General features: G+C 43.8%; 1 protein-coding gene and 1 long non-coding RNA gene across 2 annotated transcripts; one reads left to right on the top strand and one right to left on the bottom strand.

Moving 5' to 3' along the window:
• Positions 1 to 1,427: 1,427 nt before the first annotated feature.
• Positions 1,428 to 21,087, bottom strand: adam19b (ADAM metallopeptidase domain 19b). Its single transcript, XM_037076968.1, has 23 exons — positions 20,811 to 21,087; positions 20,010 to 20,122; positions 19,853 to 19,923; positions 11,327 to 11,405; positions 11,012 to 11,088; positions 8,783 to 8,984; positions 8,609 to 8,674; positions 8,266 to 8,337; positions 8,000 to 8,166; positions 7,718 to 7,802; positions 7,351 to 7,490; positions 6,711 to 6,888; positions 6,530 to 6,619; positions 6,234 to 6,429; positions 5,622 to 5,730; positions 5,314 to 5,530; positions 5,067 to 5,144; positions 4,261 to 4,369; positions 4,035 to 4,164; positions 3,386 to 3,488; positions 2,936 to 3,283; positions 2,752 to 2,849; positions 1,428 to 2,667 (listed from the first exon to the last, which is right to left on the bottom strand). Exons 1-23 carry the CDS (start codon positions 20,935 to 20,937, stop codon positions 2,661 to 2,663), a joined length of 2,862 nt encoding a protein of 953 aa, XP_036932863.1. The 5' UTR covers positions 20,938 to 21,087; the 3' UTR covers positions 1,428 to 2,660.
• Positions 12,563 to 19,997, top strand: LOC119007363. The gene is made up of 3 exons (XR_005071110.1): positions 12,563 to 12,800; positions 13,937 to 14,030; positions 19,867 to 19,997. It is a non-coding gene; the product is annotated as an uncharacterized LOC119007363 (long non-coding RNA).
• Positions 21,088 to 22,301: the final 1,214 nt, after the last annotated feature.

The raw sequence follows: 22,301 nt of genomic DNA, 5'->3' as shown, positions 1-22,301 counted from the left end.
TGCGTGGTTATTTTTGTGTTTGGGGAAGGTTGGTTCAGGGGGTCTGACCTTGGTATTTAGCAGTCTTTTGATTAGAATAAATCAGACAGCTTTCATCTCAGTGAAGGATGTGGAGAACTAAAGGGCAGGCACCTTTCAGCATTTCCAGCAGTGCTAAGAGGGGGTGTCATTTAAACCTATACACTATCGATTTGGGCCTTTCAAAAGCAGAGGGATGTGCACTGACATCAAAGGCTGCCTCTAGAAACTGTCTGGTAAGTGTTGGTCTTCCCAAAAACCCAAGATGGCGTCCTCAAGAAACTAGAACATATTTTACATTTAAAAAGGTGGATACTCAAACTGATCAAACTAAAGTAATATTTTACTATTAATGGACTGATCAGTTATCACTGCGGCTCTAAAAGGAGGTGATGCCATAAATCACATCATCTGAGTAGGGAGAATGACCTGATCATCAACACATGCTCACCACATTATCAGTTTTGCTCATTAAGATCATTTAAAGTAGATCAATAAATTGATGGTTGGATTCACAATGGATGAAATGACCACATATAGTGTTTGGCTTGTGGTGAAGGACCCACACAGAACTAGAATGGCACTCAGTAGAGTGCATACCTCTGCCAAGGCCCAACAGTCCCCTATAATTGAATCAAGCTTAGATCAATGTCATATTTATTATTATTATTATTATTATTATTATTATTATTATTATTATTATTATTATTATTATTATTATTATTGTTTGGTCCCTGTAATCCTTCTGACAAACCAACAAACCAACAATCGAGCACAGCTATAACACAACCTGTTTAGCTTACTCGCACAATTTGAATGAAAACAGGTCGGATACGGTTTTAAGTATGGTGGGTTTGGGCGTGGGTGGGTTCGCAAGATTAAACCCGTGCAGGACTTATAGTAAACCTACCTGTCCTCCACCAAACTACAGACAGGAAAAAGTTAATGAGTAGCTGGTGAAAAATGGGTAATTGAATGTAAAAAGATATTTTTCCTCAGAAGTTGTAAGACAATGGACAGAGAATGGCACCATAACCATATCATGTTATGTCAGTGTTATTTTTAAGAAATGAATGAAACTAAAATTCAGATGATTTTCCAATACATTCAGCCTTTTCCAACAAGTTGATCCAGTATTGACTAAATGTGGGGAAAAGGTTCAGGTTCCTAAGATAATGACTGCTGAAAACATACAAATTCCAGTGTTACGGCATGCAGCTCCATGACAGTCATTTATAATGAATAGACATCATTCTTCTTACCCATTTGACCTACTTTTACATCTCAGAGCAGAGAATGTTTTAATGAAAAGCACGTTCTGTAGCAGCTTTATTGAACAGTGCAACAACTCCAGTGTTGCTCATTCAGTGAGCTGTGTGAGTGGGAACAAGATCACAAAACACAACCAGTTAAAACATATTTTTTAATTTTTTTTCCGTGTTTATTTGAATTCCAGCTGAAGACACAGTGTCGCACTGTGCCAGGGTTTGCATAGGTGTGATTAGAAGGTAAAACATGGCAGCTTGACAGACTGTATTTCCATATTACAGAAAAAAACAGGTCATCCCCCCAGCAGTCAAATGGAGCATGATTTCCAACAGTATCTTACAGTAATGCCGAAGTGATCACCGTTACAAAACGGTAACGGACACAGCCCTCTCTGATAGAGGAGTAGCATTATAGCATTTTGGTCACGAGGAAACTCCCACTGAGCCGACAAATATTCACATTTTTGCTGCAATTTTGAGACATTTGATTTTTTCTCTTTCTTGAAATGATTTGAAAAGACAACTCACTGATTGTCAGAGACATGACAATGCATTGTGGTTAGACTGAGCTTTAATGGTGACCTTAAAGTGATAAGTCTCCCCAAAATCTGTATGGTGTCAAACACTCAAGTCCTGTAGGCTTGACAGGTGACTGCGGACTGTGGACTAACACCATCAGAGGGTATTTGATACTAACATGATACTAAAAAGATTGTTCAAAGTGCAAAACCAAAACCAATATAAAATGACTAAACAAAACAAGTAATAAACAACAGAAAAATCCCTAACATTCCCTGCTACGTATTACACATGTAGCTCTCATCATAAGCATATACTTACAGCATGCATGAAGGGCTTCCAGTCCAGGTAGACCCCCTTCCATATTCACACACACGCAGCGTAAGCACTTCATTACTGGCATCTTTTCTTAATATAAGACATTCCTTTACAGCTGATGCTCTTCAGAAGACACCAAGTTTAGTACATAGACTACATTGTAAACATTCATTTTTCTTTGTGAATAAATACTCCTGCAACAGTGCTTCAACATTGCTGCGCACATGGAACAATTTCACATTTCTATTAACCTTTGGGACAATAATAACAATGAAAACAAAAGATGAAGTTCATAAATTCACAGCTCGTGCTGTTTCAAGTTGTTTACCAAACATGGATTAAGCCTTGAAGACTTAAGTCTTACTCATTGTGATATGTACTATAATTCGACCCTTCGAGACATTGTAATCTATAGAGTGTCAAGTATTTATCATCACCTACAGTGCCACCTTTCCTTTTTAAAGCTGCTAATAAAAATACATTTGAGGCAGTCCATTACTGAATGCAGGTGGTGTTCTTCAACATTTCCCTGAGCTCTTAGGATCTAAAAGAAGCAAAGGAAAAAAAGAAAGAAGTTAATAAGGAATTTGAAATCATTGAAATTCAAAATAACCAGCAGATGAATTACCTGTTTGGCCTTTTCTGTCCAGCAGATGGAGCCAAAGCAGCTTTTCCTCTTTGCAGGGCGTTAGTGGTCACCAGCAGGCCTTTCATTTGTTGCTGTTCCTACAAAAAAATCAAGTCATTTTACCTTTAGCTCACTAAAACTGAAATTACTTTTTTTAACTTGAAAACACACGAAAGATATTCACCACTGATGGCTTGACGGGACAAGGCGGTGGAGGTCTGTTTGGAGGGTCTGGCAGGGGTTTGTGTCCTGTTGAACTCTGCAACTGTGTTTTGGTGTCCAGTGAAAGTGAAGGTGGAGGTCCTGAGGGCGGTGGGGGAGCCTGGTTTCGTCTCTGCTCAGATTTAAAGGTGTTTGCCTGAGGAGAGTATTGTCTCTGAGGAAAGGCTGCAGGCTGTGCCTGTGGATGGGCCATCTGCCTTTTCTGCTCTGCAGCATATGCAGGTACGGGAGGAGGCTTCACTGCTGGACGCACAATGGCATGTCTGGACCGGGTCGAGCAAGACGGGCTTGGACGAGGAGAGGATTTACCCTGGGCGAGAATGCAACCATTACAAAGTTCAGTGGCTTGGTCTAACATTACAAAAACAATACAGATTTATAGCACTCTCTGGTTAATGAAGAGCTTTCTTACCAGGTGACTGGAGTCCTGTTTCTTTAGCAAGAAGGTTGGGTTGGCGTGACCGTTCACCTGACTGTCGGCACACAGAGGCTTGTCCTCGATGGGGACTGAAACACTGAGGTGTAAAACACAAATCCAAAAGTACGTACTCATCATTCATGGGTCCATCTATACAACATACACAGAGACTAAAGCAGAAGCACAACATCAGATGGTATTTAAATACAGCATCTCACATTCTGCTTATTTTCAGGTTCATACTTTTATTTTGGGTTTCCTCTAATGTTCAAAGAATACTTTTTTTTTCTCATATTGTCCATTCCTATATTCACCCTCTATCTGCGTGCCTGTCTCCTTAAGGTCCGCCTTCTGATAAGCCCAGTCTGCTCCGATTGGTCAAAGGCATGAGCAGGCACCGTCAGTTGTGTGTCTGCATCAGCTCAGTTGCTGTTTTTGACAGTGACATCACAACTGAACAGAAATCCTGACGGCTCATATGAACACACAGTTTCTGAAAACTGGCTTTGTGCATTTCTCCATAGATAGAGTGTTCTAATAATTTCACAGTATTTGTTAACAGCCAGAACAGTTTTATAACTGAAGAGGACAGGGAGTCTCAGTTTGTAAAATTTGGCCCCTTTAACCCGTCAGAATTACATACATTGGTACTGGAGGTGGGGCGGAGGTTTTCACTGGGCGGAGTTTATGTCTGTAGTAGCACCACAGGCCGACAGCAAAAACCACAAAGAGAACCAGTGGGACAACCAGCAGGAGGAGGAGGAAATTGCCTACTGGAAGACAGAAAAAAGTCAAGAGTCAGAAATGTGCATAATTTCAAAAACTATTCACTAGAAACTGTCAGTTTAAGGAAATCACAGCTGTCTCACTTTGACTGATGACAGGTCCGCTGTCCACGCTGCCCCCTGAGCCTCTCTGGTCACACAGAGGAGGAGCCCAGCCTGCGTCACAGTGGCAGTTATGATTGTTGTTGCACAGCTGGTGAAGGAACAAATTACAGACTAAATTTACAATGTAAAGGTTCATATTCATTATACTAACGTGAATAACATCTTAGGATTCATTCTACATAGAGTCAACTTACGTGACAGCTGTAGTAACTTCACAGAAATAACACTGATAGGGACCCTGCTGCATCGTGAACGCTCTTACTTTTGATAATTTACGTACTTTTTTCCTGATAACACTTTAGTACCTCTATGTGAAGCGGAACAGAAAACCCCACCCCATGTGAGTTTATTCATTCATCTAGTCTCTAATGAGGACATGAAGGCAGATAAATATGGTGCCAGGCTGCCAGCCTACATCATTTTCCAGGGAGACTTAAAGACCGGTGGCAGACAAGACTGCGCGGTGCAAGCGAGGTTTATGGAACCAATCTAAACATGAATGGTGTCTTTATGCTATTGGCATTACATCGTGCAAACAACTTTAACTTCACAATGACAAGTTCAAGCAAAATCTTCTCCGTCTATTGCCAGTTAAAGTTAGATTTCGAAGGCATGACTTTCATTTGTACTGCAGTATTTTTTACTGTGCTGTACTGCTACTTTTAATTAAGCAAAAAGTCTGAATACTTTTTGCGCCACTGCCAAGTTTGCCATCTTTCCATAAAAGTGGGCTGGCAGCCAAATCCATCTCCTCAGCATCCGTCCTCACGCACAGAGAAACTTACCCCGTGTCCATGGCACTTGGCGTTGCACTCATCAGCCCTGAGGAAAGATGCATTGCGGCATTCTCCATTAAAGCAAATCTGTTGAGAGAGGGAGGGGTTTGAGGAGGAGAGTCGGAGAACTGTTTAAGGGACTGAGTTCTTCTTCCCATAAGTGGTAGAACTTCTGACAGGTAAAAGACACACAAAGATCTAATGCATGCAATAGTGAATTCCTTTTAATATATTGTAATATCTGTGCGCGTCTCACCGAGTCAGCGCCACACTTGGTGCCCGTCATGACCAGGCCTGGGTCCAGAGTGTCCCCCTGTGCCTCCTCGTCCCCTTGCCCAGCCTTGTACACATGTGTTCCCATACACTGGATCTTCTTGTTGCCCACGCTGACGGTGGTTTCTATGCGGACAGCGTTGTTCTCAATGGGCTTGGAGGCTGAAGCTAAACACTGGATTTTCCCGCACTTGGCATCCCTGGCAGAAATAACAAAAAATGGTATCATCAGGTTGTTTAGAGTGCGTAGATCCGTTGGAGTATATGAACTTGAATGTTTTCGATCTTCACCTGTCCTTGCAGCTCCTGTACTTCCCAAACAGATCTTTGCCACAGTTCCCGTACATATCTCCAGCCTCGTTCACCTTCTTAAAACACAGATCAGGGGCCGCGCGGCCTTCTGCGGGTCAAAGAAGAGGAACACATCAGTACGGCCGCAGAGAGACACACAATGACACACACACACGCACAGTGTGTTATGAGACCACCTGACGGAGACCAGATGGCGTCCCTTACTGTTCTGTGTGGCTCCTGTGGTACTACAAAGGCTCTCCAGGGAGGCTCTGTCACAACGTGAACATGGACACTGTCCAATAACAGTTCCTAATCCTGTGACCCACTGAGGGCTCATCTCTAACTCTGCCCAGCCTCTCCGCTCCAACACCCACCGGATGTTTAACTGCTTTAAAACCAATGTGACATTATAGTTATCAAAGCCTTTCTGACTGATGTGATTGTGCATTGAAAATCAGAAGGAAGCTCCTTTTATAAAGACTAGACCAAAGTGAATTCATTGATGAAGTGTGCATGAATGTGAAAATATGCAATTGCATGATCAAAATGGAGGATATATCCCATGTTGGAACATCAGATTTATAGATTATAAACATGCAGTTTACCCACCTCGTCCCCAGAGTGACCGACACTGCTGCTCCAGGGTCAGACACATGCCAGTGTAACAGTACGCCTGCCCGCCTGCACATGACGTGCCATCCACTAAATAGAAATTAGCAGGACAGGACTCCGCCTTCCCATCGCAATACTCTGGCAGGTCACATGACCCTGAGGGAGCACGACACAGCACACCCGGACTCTTCAACTGGACAGAGAGAGAAGAAGAGAAAGGGGAAGTTCAGGAGGGAAAAAACTGAGATGAAGAGACATTATTTCTGCGGCTCTCTTTGACTAGATGACAGTACCTTGCAGTTCTCACAGCAGACGCCATGAGCACACTCGGCTCCAGCTTTCAGGGTGCAGTTGTTGGCATTACAGCAGGGACTGGTGCACTCCTACACAACACCAGTGAGCAGAGCTGTGAGTCTTGGCCAGAACATAAAGGGAGAATATGCACTGCAACAACGAAGGGACACAACACAACACCTCTTCTTCCCCACAGTCGCATTCCTCTCCGTCCTCCAGGTAACCGTTGCCGCAGCGCTGCCCTCCGTACATGGCTCTGGTGTTTGGCATGTTGAAGAGACACTTTCCTCCTCCAGAGCTCAGGTAGCTCTTCAGCTCCTTCAGGTTACAGTCGTTAAACACACGCGGAAATGGGTGCCTGGGTTGCGGTGAGGAAAAGCACGAACGCAGTTAGTAAGAAGTGTCTAGTTTTACAGGTGAAAATATCATTTTGTCATGCACGGCCAATATTGCTTCCCTCACATGGGATCTATCAGATTAATGCAAAGACAAAATTACGGCTGCTGCAGTGTGCTCTTTCTTTTTTTCGTTTAACACAGCCAAAAAGACATTTCAAACTATAATTAAGCAGTAAATCTTTGCACAGAGATATGATTTCATTCATGAGTGAATGACCATGCACACTCAGCTCAGCCTGCACGGCTTTGCACATATCCAACTTGCTTTCTCTTTGAGGCCAAATAGCAAAAAAACAGCATTGTTCATCACCTGGGAGGTGCACATGTAATTTGGGTATTTAAACAGACAAAAAACAAAAAAAATAACTGTCTTGAAGCAAGTAATCAGCTGGGAAAGTTTCACAGTGAGGTCTGTTTCGTACCCAGTAGCAGCAGCCATGATGCAGCCTCCGTCCTCGGCCCTCGCCTGGCAGCAGCCTGTACTGTCGTGGCTCATACCGAAGTTGTGGCCCATCTCGTGTGCCATGGTGGCAGCTACACCCACCGCTGACTCCGAGTGGTCCTGGTTCAACAGAGGAGTCAAAGAGAGCTCAAGATCTGTAGGAGTTTGATCTTTTAGGTGGATGGGTAAAAATCATGTCAAATTAACTTCTGGGAGGACAGGCAGGCATTCCACTGAAATATCAGGAACTCAAACGCCATCGTACTTTTTTTACATGTGAGTTGAGTTTTCATTTCCACTCAAGTGCATGTAGAGGATTCGTGTTTGCCTAGACTCATGTCTCTCACCGTGTTCACTCCGCCAGACTGGTAGTCGGAGCACATGGCTTTAAGAGGGGCCAGTCCGATGGTGGTGCCCTGGAACCCCTTTCCCCTGGAGACACAAAACGCCACCGGTGATTAGTTCCAGCTGGACAACGGCTCACTGGGATACAACAACTGGTGATGGTTATTGTCTCACACAATGTAGATGAAATCACTTAAGGGCTCTACCCCATGGGGGACCAGAGGCTTAGAGGATATAGGGGGAGAGACTAGTGTTAGAGACAAAGTGAAGGAGGAGTGACTGACGTGATGAGCTGAGCGTTGTCGTTGGGGAGCGCATGGAGCTGTTTGCGTCTCCAGGACAGGAACGCCGCCAAAGTGCCGTGAGGGTTGTCTGAGACGCTGATCATGTCCCCGCTGGTCCACACCTCCAGACCGATTAAGGCCACACGGATGTTCAGAGGCTTGTAGTACTGTGGGAGGGGAAGAGAGAGTGACAGACAAGGGATTAGACTTGTCACACCTAAATAAAAGCGCGAGTGTCTGTTTGTGGTTTTCACGCTTAATGTTACCTTGTCGACTAAGTTGGCCGCTTCCAGTAGTTTCAGTTTTGTCTTGTCGAGACTACTCCCATGTTTGTCAAACTGCAAACGACATAAACCGCACTTTTACACTCTAAATAGACACACCCACATTTCTTAATACGGCATTCTAAACCTCAAACTTCACACTTAAGATTAAAAACAGGATGTGATTCAGTGCCAAATCAGTTTGAATTTGACTAGCTTTAAAAAGGCCAATATGCAAAATTTATCATTTTAACACACAAATCTACATCCTGCACACCCACATTTAATGGTTTCTGTCTGCTTATAAAGTAACCACGTATGTCCACATCCACATCTGTGTCTTTACCTCGGCCTTGTCTGCCACTATCAGCAGCTCCACATACTTCATATTTTTGCTCAGGTCCCTTTTTTCCTAAAAATGAAGACAGAAGAGTTTGAGACAGAAAATGTGGGAGGACTCTTGCATTTAAAAAAAGAGTACTACAGGCAGGTGATCGATGTTAGTCCTGTCCAAACTCACCCTCCTGCTCCGTGGTGACATCATCCCATGGATGAAGCCGTTAAGCCCCTCCTCATGCTCTTTGTTGCCGTGGTGATGCAGGCAGCTACCTCCGGGTAGACGGAGACTCTCGGCTCTGAACACGGCGTGCTGCTGCACGTCCGCGGAAGCCGGAAGAGGCTCTATCAGGTAGCTTACGCTTGTGTTCAGGGAAATCAGTCCCCTGGGGAAACAAGACACCGCTGATGGTTCCATCCAATCATAGCTCGAGGAAATCAATGTGGATTAATGACGCTGCTGTCTGTTTATGTGGAAGTCATTGTTTTTGAGCCAATATCGTAATGTGTGCGCCTTTTCCAAGCTTAAAGCCATTTCTAATAGTAGTCTTGAAGCGTGATAAAACCATATGGTTGCACATCAGACATAAATATTTGTTTTATGGATGGGTGGAGCAGAGGAAGTGTCTCAGGTGATTTACTGTCCTTCATAAATGAAGATCAGCTGGGTGATACACAATCCTCTGGCCCCTTCACAAAACTACTCAAGAATGAACACATCTATACACAAACTCATGAGCATGCACACAGCAGCAGGTCAAACAGCTGTAGAAAACATCTGGAGAGGTCGAACGCCCACATGTCACGTTCCTCTATGCTGCTTTGCATTTCTCCAGAGAATCTACATTAGTAGAAAGACGTATTCATTCACCCGTCCTCCAATTCAAACCACAAAAACACACATATGGCTGCGATTTCTGTCAGCACTTGCCAGTTCCTCCTCCACTGCCGGCCTCTCCTCTCTGATTGTCTCTATAGGAAAGATCAGCTGCCCTGGATCCACAGCAGGAAGACAACACAGGATCTCCATACTGAGCTGTACTCAATGACCTACTAACCTGCTGGACAGCACAAGACACTACACACAACTGTTTCCTGCCACATTTCTACTGAGCTACAGTTTAATCCCAGGATAAACTGTTGTGCAAGCTGTGGTTACAGCTTCCATTCATCTAAAACATCTGGATTCTCTAGGAGCGCTCTTAAGCATTTTACGACTCTCGGCATCTACTATGAAAAACCCAGTGTGTGGATTTAGGATTCAAAATCCACACAATGGCATTTCAGCTTGTAACGTGTGATTGACTGACACTGGCAGAATATATTCTGTTTGTGTATTTGCACAGTCTTAGTGCATTCATGTGGTGTTGGAACAATTTCAAGAATAAAAACCCGACTGGGAAAATTAATGTGAATGACTCCTCCAGTTTGGCCAATGGTTAGAACATGTTTAACTAATTAACATAATGCATATACATGGTTTGCTCCCATGTAAAAAAGTATGTAGCCATTCGTTGCTGTCCATGTAGAGTAAACTAGATAAGTTAGAAATGGTATTTATTAGCATAAAACCTGATAACAAGTCAGTCTGGTTGGTCAGCTCACACATGCCTGAGCCAGCACTGCTAACAACGACAGAACAGCGGTGTTGAATCAGATCTTAAGCTCCAAACTAGCTGTCCGACATAAACGAGGCATTTCAGGAGCCATGTTTTCTGAGGGGAGAGAGGAGCTTCTGTTGGCATGGACCCTTTTATCTTTCAAGATTGTCTACATGCACAAGAACAGAAAGAAAAGAACACCGAAAGAAAGGGAAATATAAACTTAATAGGTCTCCTATAAACACTCATGGCAATAAAATATGGCACATCTACTTTGTTGCGCCCATGTTGTTTCCACAACACGACTTAAAAGCTCACAAACAGTGTAACCAGGTTTCATTTAAACTATAAAAACAGGAAAGGGATGATGTTCAAAGCAGTAAAAATGGCTCAACATGTGAACACATTTCTGCGTCTCTTTGGCAAGACACAACAATTGAACAACAGTACATTATGTGTACTATAATGTAGCCGCCTGGGTATTCTATCAACGACTCAGAGAACACTGAGGAAATTGCTGTGCATCCATTAATTTTGTTCTGCTGGCCCAAAATGAGCGTGTCAGCTTGAAAACAAATAAACCGAGGCTGTAAAATTAGCCATTATGAGGCTAATGTGTGTTGCGTGTGGCAAACACAATTTTTAATAAGATCGATCACAAACATCATCCCGACGTGATTCAATCAGCGCCAACTCTCTGCTTTTGTGTATGTATGGAAAACTTCTTGCAACTCTTCACTCCTTTTTAAGAGATGAAACAGAAAAGTCCTCTCATTAGAAACCTATGAATACAACATGTTTGTTTGACATACCTGAGTCCTGAGCACGTGCTGACAGCCACACTGGAGCCCTCGATGCCCTGAACCTCCCCGTGGTAGAAACAGTTTCCCTGGAAGACAAAAACAATTAAAGCTCAACATGCAGCGCTCCATGTAGGGAGGCAGCGATAACAGAGGCTGTCATTCAACCAGAGGACCTTGTTATGAGAGCAAAAAAATGTAGAACTTTATGTCCACACTGTTATTTTTCAGCCCGTTATACAGAAGGATTGATATTTATTTCTCTTTTATGATCATTTATAACTCCCCACTGCAGTTTAAGAACATCAAACTGTCCAACAGACTTACAGTGCTGGCGGGAGACGACGACTTGCGGCCTCCATCGGGAGTGTACCATATTTCCTGATATCCGGGGGCCAACAGCTGCCTGGTGGAAGACGGCACAAACTCAGAGACAATTTGTGGAGATTACATGTAGCGCCAGACATTCAATCTCCTGCAACAGCAATATGGTGGAGCAATGGTTGAAAAATACAGGAGAGTAAAGGCTGCGGGAAACAGTGGAGATGGAAAAGTAGCTCAGAGGTCGTAAAACATTTAGTCTGACAGAGACACTCTACAAAACCAGACCGCTTTAAAGGTTTAGACAGAGATCCTCTCAGAGATAAGAGGGAATACAAAGACGAATGTTACGACGGTAATAAAATCCATATGTGCCTTTCCTGAATGACCCTTTTGACTTTAGATGAAGTAGGATATCATGGAAACTCAGATTTTAAGTTCTTTGGTGTATCCAGGCTCCTTTTGTTTGACATTTACCAATTTCCAAATTTTTCTGCATAACTTGGAACTTCTCCATCAGTATACATTAACAGACCTGCACAAGAGAGGCTAATACATCAGGCAAAAACATGCACAAATTGAGAGAGACATGAATTTCACTGTTAACGTTCCTCTTCCTCTCCATCTGTGTGTGTGTGTGTGTGTGTGTGTGTGTGTGTGTGTGTGTGTGTGTGTGTGTGTGTGTGTGTGATTGAGTGAGTGTCCTCAGACGTTGGCTGCTTCTGTCAAGCTTCTGTCACCATACCGGTTCAATATTTACATCTCGTACAGATGCTTATTTTCCTGTCTTTCTTCCTCCAACTCTGTCTCAATCCATTCTTCCTGTTTCTCATTCATAAGCTCTTCCTCCCAGCTGGTTTTCTTTTACTCTGTCTCCTCTCGTCTCTCCTCCCACAGTCTGACTCGCCTCCATTAAACAGGCTGCAACTGCAGTGAACTCAGGCTGTTGAGGAACCGACACGTCAAACTTTTTACTGCCGCAAGTCTGAAATAAACATGAGATAGCCCAAAGATGCTCTGCTAGGATTTTATTATTTATCATGCATCTTCATACATTATTTTCTGTCTAAGCCTGTGGCTTTATCACAGGGTAATGACTAAGCTAACGATAAAAATAAGTCTAAATCAGTTGAGTGAAGTCGAATAAACAGCATCATTAGCACTATGAGCTGCAACTTTTCGCGGAAATTAAATGATACGTAATGCGTTAAATAATGCGCTTTAGAGTCAATAGTATGCAGATGTTGTCAGTGTTGGACAGAGCCAGGCTAGCTCTTTTCCCTCTTTAAGTTTTCAGTCTTGACGCTAACTAAGCTAGGCTGCAGCTTATCCTAAATATATTTAATGGAAGAACATGGGAGTGGTAGGCTATCAGACTTCTCATCTCTCAGCAGGGAAGCATTAGTGTATTTTCCAAAATGCGGAACTATTTATTAAACCTCAGCCCACTGACTTACACTGATCCAACACAGATGAAAAGGTAATAACAGATTTTGTCATTGCCGGACAGAGCGAGGCGAGCTCTTACTCTTAATGTTTTCAGTCTAAATGCTAAATTTAGCTAGCTAGCTCCTGGCTGTAGCCTATTTATTCTCTGCTGGAAAGCAATTCAGTGTATTTCAAAATACCTCAGCATTAATTAAACTTTAACCTACACTCATTAAATCCAACAAAGATGAAAAGGGATTAACAATTAAGCCGAGCATGTGCTAAGTTAACTAGCTGCTGGCTATAGATAGCCTATTTAGAGCACAGAGATGAGAGCAGTATCAATTGTCTCATCTAACTCTTGGCAAGAACGCGACCCAAAAGGTCAAACTATTCTTTTAAGGGATGATGGAGACGAATGAAGGGAAGATGGGGATTTTTCTTTTCTCTCCCGTCAGATGCCCTGAAGGAGACAAGCCTCTTGAAACAATGACAGCCTGTTGATGCAATCAGCCAGAAAAGCAAGTCATAGATAGAAGACGGCTGCTTCATCCTTTAACAGATTACCACTCTGGGGTTGGGGGGGGGGGGGGGGGGGGGGGGGGTACGACTCACGCACAAGACTAGTCTATGGGAAAACTTAAAAATGATCACTCACTGGTAATGTATCCCGCTGGTGTCACCCTAAACGGGGTAACCCCCACTGTGTGATTTGACCCTCTAACCTCATTTAGATCCGGCCTTCCTCTAGCTTTCCTTATTTAAGTTCCCCTTTATATTCCCACCACGCTCTCCTCTCATCTGTGTTGCTATCTGTCACTCTAACAGACAGGATTAATGGCAGAGAGGCTGATGATTGACTCATCTTAACCGTGCTGCTCTTCCGCAGTTGTTATAGTGACACGGGAATCGCTTCTTCCACAAGGAGATGCATAATGACTCTCTCTCTACTCCGAGCGTCTTTATTCTCACATGCAAGTCAGCAGCTGTGCACGCCAGACCGATGACCTGCCACCATGTGACATTTTAGACACAACATGCCATTAACAGGGCAATTACCACTGCTGAAGGCACAATACCAGCTTAGTGCTGTGATATTACTGCTGATGAAAAATCTAACCATTGTTTTTGTCACATTCAAAGCGGCTTTTGTGGGTTCAGTGATATCTCTTTCTATAACCACTGCAGTTGTGCCGGTATTTTATTCAAGCCAAGAGGTGAATCGACACAACTGCCATCCGGTATGAAGAAGCAACCACAGGAACCAGCCCAAAATCAGCAGGTGCGATCTCACAGCATTGCTTCAAATGTTTTGCCAAGGATAAAAATATATAATTCAACAAAATTAAGTGGGTGCTAAATATGAGGACAACAAAAATGCACATCCAGTTCAGTATGATGACATTTGTTAAATTCTGTATACTGTTTTGTTTGTTTGTTTGTTTGTTTGTTTTATCAATAAGAGACAATGCTTCTGCATGGTGGAATCACCCACCTGCAGAAATAACTCTAGATGTTCGGGATTGCTCTAAAGGACAGGAAATGACTGAAAGCAGTACTTGAACTGTTGCACACTTGTGTTTCTCTCTGAGTATAGCGTTTACTGAAAATATGAAACTACAGCAGGCAGCCAGTAAGCTTAGTTTGGCCTTGAGAGTAGAAATAGCTAGACTGGCTCTGTCTGGTGACTACGTCTTTCAACCAGCATATCTAAAGCTCATTAATTAAAACCCTAATATCTTGTTTGCTTGTTATATTCGGCAACAAAAAGAAGAAGCGTAATTGTGTATTCGGTTTTATTGGGGCTGTGGACTGTGTCTTGGCTGGGTGCATTTGTGGTCACATTGAGGCTGCCAGGCTGAGACTCCAGGAACTAACTGCACTTTGTCAAGGAACAGTCCAGCAAATAACCGCCCGTAAATCTAAAAAAAAGTGTTGTTCTTACACTTTGGTTCTTGTTGGGATTAAACAAACACAATATAAAATGTTAGCTGGCTGGTGATTCCGCCTGTTTCCGGTCTTCGTGCCAAGCTAAGGTAACCCGCCGCTGGCTGTAGTGTCATATTTACAGGATAGACATACAAGTGGAATCAATTTTCTTATCTGGTGTATTTTCCCTAAATGTTGAACCTTTGAGTCTACCAGCTTTGGAACATCCCAAACCACCGAGTCTAATTGCAGGCTGGCAAATGCTGCGACAGCATTCTAATTGGGACTGCAGAAGCCTCTGTGGGATGGCGGGAGCGCTGCACAGAGTTTGGACGTCTTCCAGTGTCCAGACAGATGCCGTGATTGAGGAGCGCGAGAATACTGGCTGAATCAGGACTGTCTAGTAGTGGGGCCGAGACAAAGGCTCGGTTCAGCCTCATGAGGGGAGAGAAGCGGCGGGGGAGTAATGCTAATGTACTCGAGAGATAGCGGAGGAGAAGGGGACGTCGGGTAATGCATCGGGGTCAGTGGGTCGCATTCTCTCATAGTATCGGATGACATCACCGCGCACGGGGCGGAGGGAGGGAGAGGGGGCCTGATGCAAAGTCAAAGCAGCACTCAGCACTGGATGATGAAGAGGCTTTTATTGCACAGGGAGGCCAATGTTCTGTTGTGTGAAGCCCTCAAAGTGTTTCCCCAACACACTGGCCCGGATTAAGATACAAGCAGACTAAACATAGAAACAAAGACAGCAAGGGCGAGCAAATACAGCCCTGCTCCGGTTCTGCGATCCATCAGGTCCGCGCTTTTAGTCTTGTTTGTGTTCGCTGTGTGTCTGCAAGTGTGTCGCCTGTCTGCGTGTGGCCACAGTCTGCTAAACCCCCGACCGCAGGGAGCGCGTGGGAGATGTATATTTGTACTAGGGCCCTGGGGAACGTCCGATCAGGAAAGAAAGGACGGGGCGCTCGTTTTCAGAGTGGACAGTGGAAGACGTATGAGGTGAGGAGAAGGAGAGGAGGAACAATGATGTGCACATTTCCCATGGGAGTGCTTAATTCAGGTTCATGCACTTAAGGCTGTGCCGGCGGGGCATTAAACAGAGGGGCAGGGAAAGTCGCACAGAGGAGGAAGCAAAGGACATCCACACGGTTCGTAACTCACACCCAAACTGACCCCAGCTGTCTCCACTTTCCTCTTTCCATGACTTCTCTCACCTCAACCCTTCTCCTCCGGTCCATCATTCATTTTCTTACACCGTTTCCTCCCTCTATCACATCCCTTTTCCTGCACTCTGAGTCAGCACACTAGCCTCTGTCTGGCTCTTAACCAAATCAAGCTTCCACAGGCACCGGCACGGCCCTTCATTAAGGTAAAAGCTCAAGCAGCCACACGCAGACACTCACACGGATTGCACGAACAAAACCCAAAAAAAAAAAAAGCATACGTGTACATTGACGGGTGTGACCGGGGAGGACGTAAATGGATTGAGTGTGTACTCCAGCCTCTGGGAGTACCGATGCCCGCAAAAAAAATTTACAGCTTCATCTTTCTCCAGCTTTTGCTTAAGTGATAGATTAAGTGAAGTGCAGATAAGGTGCATCGGGGGGAAAAAAAACTGAGAAATGCTGAAATGCTGCAGGAGAATAAACAGAAAGACGAGATCAAGACCATCTCATAGCGAGTTTAGGTTCTCCTTTATCTGCTGACTGTCAGAGAAACACTCGCGGGGGCGATGAGGACAAGAGGGAGTAGCCAGGGCTCAGAGATGGACCCTGGCAGCATTTTCTCTGGCCTCTCTCCAAGATCGGACATTGATCTTCACTGACAAAAACCGCTGTCTTCTCCAGACCCCCTATAGTCTCACACAGACAGATCTGTCTCCATGTGAGGCTGACAGAGGAAGAATCACAGATCACAGTAACCCAGGGAACTGATGTTTAGGCTCGAACAGTGGGAGAGCACTGGCTGGTGGTGAACCTCAAGCTAACGACAAGCCTGCAAGCTCTTTCTTTGAACGCGATAAAAACACTTACGTAACGGAGCGAGGGGCTCTGAACCCTTGTGGTGCAATGTTCCTAAAAAAAGCTTTACTAAATTATTCAACAGATCCTTCCCCTGACTAAGAGAAAACACTTTCTCCCTTAAAATCTCAAAATGCACTATCCTTGCTAAACTTGTTTGGTCACAACGGTTGAGGTGCACACATAAATTCAAATGTTGCACTATCAAAACAAAACTTAGTGGAATGGAACTGTAATTTTCATAATATGGACCGTATTGCACATTAGAAGTTATGGTGGACAGAAAAGTGTAAAAACATTATTTAGAAAAAGAGAATTAAAACATAACCCTCTGCCTTTTTGACCCCTTGTCTTCACCTAATAGATAAATTACATTTTTTCTTATTTTAGGTCATATATCAAATGTCAGATATTCATATGAAGTGTGGCCTATGGTTCCCACATTTCTTCCTCTGCTTTCAGGACGACCAGACAGCTCTGTAAACACGCATTGTTCCCACCGAGCGAGCGTACTGAAGACTTCTGTCAGTCGAGCCAACTCACTTCCAGTTAGGCCCTCCAATAAAACAATATAATGGTATGGCTCTTTTACACTTTCCAAATGTTATCACACCAGATTCCGATTCGTTTCATGGCGGTTGCGATGTGTTCAGCGTTTTACAGCCTTTCACGATGCAAGCTCACAGGGAAAAAAGTGTATTTGTCCTGTGTGCATCATGTGAGGTAATTATACTGATAATTATACTGGCCCCTCTGTGTCAAATTGGCTTCAAAGCCCAGTGCTGTTCCTGGCTTGGTGGCCTTAAAGAGACAGGCTCTAGAGTGTTTCAGACAGAGGATGAACTCAGGGGCATCATAAAGGGCCAGTGTAAGATAAATACGTTTTTTTTTACCTGTGCATCACGTCAAGCTCCTCTGATAAATAAACTTAAATGATGTGGCGTCGTTCAAAAACAAAGCTAAAAAGCGCTCTACAATAAAACCATCAATAAATGGCATCAGTTAAGAAAAAGCCATATGCTGAAAGTGAGTTCTAAGAAGCGATTTGAAGGAAAATACTGAGATTAACAGCTGAGGCGCACCAAACGAGATTGTGGGACCATCAGTGAGACGGTGACAGAGGATCTCCAGCGGGCTCGAGCCTAACCATTCAAGGTTGCAGTCAAAACTCAAAGGTAACGAGCGAAAGGCGGTAAGGATCGGTGTAATGTGGTCGCAAGCTCTCTTTGTATGTATTAAAAGCCTGACAGCAGCGTTTTGCATCAACTGTAGACCATGGATGTTACTCTAACAGACTCCCAGAGTAAAATTATACAGCTGGAGATGAGCTTAATAGGCCCCTTTTAAAGACTGGAGCAGAAATAAGTATTTACACGACTTTTTATCCTGATCAATAAAGCTCTCAGACACATACATTAAAGGATCAATACTAAGGGTGTGTTTTCTTTCGTATTAACCCAATCTATTCATGCTTTGTCATTTTTTAAAAAAGATTAATTTCTACATTAATTTGTTCAAATCCTATTAAAAACATTTTTCTCATCACTTTACTCGTCCCGTACTGAAACTGTAGCACCAGTGTTTCCCACCAGTGAACAAACGTTCACACATTTCCTGTTCCAGGAAACCGTCGAGAAGTTTCACAAGAAGTGGTTTCAAAATGATTTGAGTACAAGGAATTACATTCTCTACTACATTTTATTTCCTCTTTTATTTTCTTTACAACAACAGAAATGATCAGTTCTTCGCAGTGATTCATCTCTACCTCACGCTGGGCAACTCAGAAAACTGTAATAATATTTTCAACTGTCCTCCCCTCGTCTCTGACTCTCTCTAAACACTGTGAGTGATTGATGGAAATTCCTTTGCCCAGAGGGAAATCTAACAGTGTGACCACCTGCTGAGGAGGGAGCTCAGAGGGGGCTGGCCAGTCCCTGAGGGGACAGTCGGTCAGACACAGCGGAGTCACCGTCTGCTAATGTGTGAGTGAATGGACGACTGAGAGAGAGCGCCTATCTCACGGTAAAAATGGACTTCATAAAAGCTTCCCGTTCCACTTGTGTGCTGGCTCGAATCCAAAAGTGATAGACCGCAGCTCTGTTGTCACCGCCGACATCTCCCACCCGGCCGTGGCACCGTCCATTAGAAGAGTCAGATGCTCCGCTCCCCTTCCTATCGCCATCCCATTGTTCCTGGGCAGGAACCACTCGGGTCAGATTAGAGGATGTTAGGTGCAGAGTCACGGTCTGACTTCCTGTTTGCCCAAGGCGCGCGGATCGGGTGTCAACCTTCTGTCGTCCCAAAAACCATCACACTGCTTTCCTCCCTTCGTCCCCCTCTCCACACCCAGAGGAACACCGACTTTATAAATGTGTCTGTGTGATGGCTACCATCTGGTCAAACACGCGGGGCTGAGCTGGGGCATCTTGTAGATGTCTCAGGAGACACTGATGTTGAGATTTAATTAGAGATAACAATTTGAATTCTTTTGGGTGTCGTGTCTCTCTTTTTCTATGAAGCACTTCTGTTCCAAAAGTTGCCAGACTGTCCTTGAGAATATTTTTTTGCAGGTGTCAGCACTTTACTTGAAGATGAATTTTTGCCGACAACTTTGTACTTTTACTGCTTAAATGTGAACACAAAAATCTTTCTACCCCTCACATTGCCAACAGTTTTGTTCGACTGTCTTTATTTTGCATCATTGCACGCCACCTTACGCCATTTCAACCTGGCAGTGCGGTGCGGTGTAAACAGATGTAACGAAATGGGATCAGACAGAAAAGGCGTGTTAGTGACTTGTATCTGCAGAGACACTTGCAGCCCTCTGCCTGGATTTTCTGATTTTCTCAGGTTGTTGCTGCTCGGGACGCAGTCAACCATCAACCATCTCTCCGCTGCGTTTATGAACAGCTCGGACAAATCCTGCTGATTCTACGTTCAAGTTTAAAAGTCTTTGGATGACATGAGCGCGACGTGAGGCTCGGATGGCCTCGCACAGAAATGTCTGGTAGAAATTTCACTTTATTACTTTACGTGAGTAAAGAGGTTGAAGCACTACTGTTACCAGAGTCTCTTACACAAGTGTCTGCGCTGTACAATCTCTAATCACACGTATGACTCACTGCAGTGTTGCGTGGTGTACTCAGTCACTCACTCGTTTTTCTCCAGGTGCAGTCTGAGCTCCTGGCCCTCAGCTGAGATCTGAACCACTGCCTCTGACGGATGCTACAAGGACAAAAATAAGATCGGGTAAATGAAAGCTGACATATTTTATCATATTCTTTAAATCATTTTGACTCCGATGGACTCACCTCTTCGCTGGCAGACCTCCTGCGCCTGTGAGGATGCAGCCATGTGGGACGAGTGATCTCATAACTGTGAACGTGCTCGAGGACGCTCCTCAGTGAAGCCTGCTGGTTTACTCCTAATGGAAAACAGAAAGAATGAAAATCAGAGACAGAATCCGGTTTAGTGCCAAATAGATTTTTCACACACAACAAAGCATTGTAGTGCCAGAGGGAGGACGCATTGCAAACTACCATGTTGGAGTTGATCTGCAGCGTGTGCACTTAAAGGTGCGCACTGTAGTTTTGGGGATTACATTTTATCATTTCTCATGCCTAAACAAACTATGTATGCAAAGTCTCTTTGCTTTCATGACTGAATAAACTGGACATACAAAGTGATTTTAAAGGACAGCACAGTTTCGTACTGTTTCATTTTGTTGATATGTGGCGGACCCTGCCACCTTTCTAGCTTCAAACAGTGTTCTGGGAATATGGAAACAATAAACATGTTTGCGTTATTACCTCGTTAACATTGCAAACAGTAAAATTATGAGTTTGAGAATTTCTTCTCCAAAAAAAAAACCAAACAAAAAAAAAACGGTGCCCCTTTAAGTGATTGAATCACAGGCTGTTAAAATATGATTTCATTCCTGCATTGGATGTAAAAAAAAACAATTTGGTTGACATTAAACGCATGCCCAGCACACCTTAAGTTTGCATTTTCAGACAACAACTGATTCATATTCTGATGCAATGCCAAGCTGATCTCGTCGCTCCGGAGACGTCCCGATCATCCCAAAGCCCCGAGAATACGATCACACTCACCACTGTAAACACCGCCTTCAGACACGGCAGCCTCCACACAGCTGAGCAAAACTAAGAGACACAGAGAGGAGGACAGCGCCGCGTCGAGATGAGGAGGAGGAGGAGGAGGACGCGCTCCTGGACGCATTCTAACAACAAAAGGCTCCGAGTAGATCTGCCGAACTGAGACATAAATGTGACAGTGGACGGTCTGCGGTGTGCGTTCACATCAGATGGAGGAGGGATCGCCGCCAGTGTGACATGGTGAGAAGCTACTGCCGCTTGAATGAGATGCTCGCAGACCGTGGGGCGCACACAGCGCCTTCATTCTCAACCCCTCCCCTTCATTACGCACGCACACACACACGCACACGGGGAGAGACACACTGTGCCGGCGAGGTGAGGCAAGAGCAGCCAGGATATGATGAAAAGATGTCAGAGAGACAAGACGCAACAATTATACAAAAAAGGAAAAACACGCAGAAAAGGGAAAAAAAATCTGTTTATTATGTTTATTTTCTACCACCTAAGCATTAAAAAAAGTACAAAAAAAACCCAAAAAACCCCCCCAAAAACATTAAAGCAGAGACCGAGATATTCTTACTTCTACTCAGTGGGGTGCTTTAAACTAATAACAACAACCACAACAAAAAATGCTGGATCCTACATTTCCCATCATGCAACTTTTTCCCCATCCGACCTCCCTGCTCTCCGTTGATGCCCATACTATACCAACTCCACATCTCCAGGCTTTAGCACATGCTTTATGTCATAAATGTGTAGTCTCCAAGTCCAAAGTGAGCAAACCCGATGACATCACGGTGACATCAGCAAATATATATACTTACAAACACAGACTTAATATATATTTTTAAAAAATCTGATAGGGAGGCCAATGCAGCCGTTTTAAACCTGCACTCTCTCTGTGGGCCAGTAGGGGATGTGACTCCGCTGGTTTCCAGAATAAGTCTGACTGCATGTAAGCTTATGAGAAAATGAGCATAGTTCTAACTAGACTGATTACCCCAACAAACAAAATGAGTTTGTGGTCTCATTCGCTGGTTTCAAGTCTTCTTCAACACAGCAGGATGTTCATTTAGTAACTTCTGGTCCTGTTCAGAAGTGAATAGACAAATAAAGCTGGGTATGCTTCAGGCCGTAGCTACCTTGTGGCTTTAGAAAAGTAGTCCAGTTACCGACGTCTGATCATGACATCACAGTACCTCTGTGTTTTTACATAGATGGTTATCATTACTGCTAGCTTAGTAGTAACACCTTTAGACTGGCTCAATTGGCCATTTTTGCTGTGTAAAGTATTTAGCAGTAGTTTATTAACAATTAAAAATGGCTAAAAACAAAGTATATCTGCATTTAAATCAGCTAAATCAACTATAATGACATACAGACGATTTTATTTAACAGCTAACGACAGTGTTTTTCGCTTCCATGTTAGCGTCACCTTCCGACAAAGTTTTGCTGCTGTCAGAAATTCATTCCATCTTTTGTGAACAT

The sequence above is a fragment of the Acanthopagrus latus genome, chromosome 18 (genome assembly GCF_904848185.1).
Source record: "Acanthopagrus latus isolate v.2019 chromosome 18, fAcaLat1.1, whole genome shotgun sequence".
Classification (NCBI taxonomy): Eukaryota; Metazoa; Chordata; class Actinopteri; order Spariformes; family Sparidae; genus Acanthopagrus; species Acanthopagrus latus.
The sequence above is the reverse complement of the archived record's forward strand: the minus strand, read 5'-3'. Positions and strand labels throughout refer to the sequence as shown.

What these genes read in the sequence shown, in the direction of transcription:
- adam19b (XM_037076968.1), bottom strand. Translation starts at nt 20,937, where the DNA reads ATGCGTCCAGGAGCGCGTCCTCCTCCTCCTCCTCCTCATCTCGACGCG. An exon ending in AGCACGTGCTCAGGACTCAG is followed by an intron (nt 8,985 to 11,011) that starts GTATGTCAAACA and finishes TTGTTTCCCCAG; the next exon opens with GGGACTGATTTCCCTGAACA. An exon ending in CGGCCAACTTAGTCGACAAG is followed by an intron (nt 8,167 to 8,265) that starts GTAACATTAAGC and finishes CCCCTCCCACAG; the next exon opens with TACTACAAGCCTCTGAACAT.